Below are 581 nucleotides of genomic sequence, written 5' to 3'. Positions count from 1 at the left end.
TCATTTGGCAGGCGCTTCAGAGGCGGCAAAGCTAGCCGGGCCCTTTGCGTAGCGCGTGACGTACTGCTTTGCATTCTTCTCAAACTCGGGGCGGTTATTCTTGAACTCGTCGGCGATGCGGGCCTCGAGGGGGTCGTCGGGCAGGGGTTCAACGAGGAGGGAGCGGACGGCCTCGAGGACGGCGGCGAGCTTGGTGGCGGGCTTCCAGTTTTCGGATTTGAGCATGCCGAGGCAGATGTTGCCGTTGGCGTCGTTTGTGATGTTGGGGTGGTAGATGCGGGTGGCGAACTTGACGACGGGGGCCTTGAAGGGGTAGTCCTTAGGGAGGTCGACGAGGACGGCAAAGGTGCCGCCTGCGTAGGGGGTGTTTTCGGGGCCGGTGAGGGAGACGTGCCAGGCGTGGAGGTCGGAGTCGCGGGCGAGGGTGATTGTCATGCCCGTGGGAGGGGTCGTGGTGACTTCGGTTAGTTCCTGCGCGTGTGGTTTCGGGGGTTAGTCAAGGATGGTGGTGGTTTGTAGGGGAGGATTTGGGGGTTGCGGGAGGGAGTTTGGCATACCTTGGCGATGCGCTTGCTCGACAT

General features: G+C 62.3%; 1 protein-coding gene across 1 annotated transcript; it reads right to left on the bottom strand.

Moving 5' to 3' along the window:
* On the bottom strand, nt 1-581 carry CPAR01_09221 (ubiquitin-conjugating enzyme; the record flags this gene model as incomplete). The annotated part of the gene is made up of 2 exons (XM_060493486.1): nt 1-471; nt 558-581. 2 exons carry the CDS (start codon nt 579-581, stop codon nt 1-3), a joined length of 495 nt encoding a protein of 164 aa, XP_060347616.1.

The sequence above is a fragment of the Colletotrichum paranaense genome, assembly GCF_030867605.1.
Source record: "Colletotrichum paranaense strain IMI 384185 chromosome Unknown Scaffold_7.1, whole genome shotgun sequence".
Taxonomy (NCBI): domain Eukaryota; kingdom Fungi; phylum Ascomycota; class Sordariomycetes; order Glomerellales; family Glomerellaceae; genus Colletotrichum; species Colletotrichum paranaense.
The sequence above is the reverse complement of the archived record's forward strand: the minus strand, read 5'-3'. Positions and strand labels throughout refer to the sequence as shown.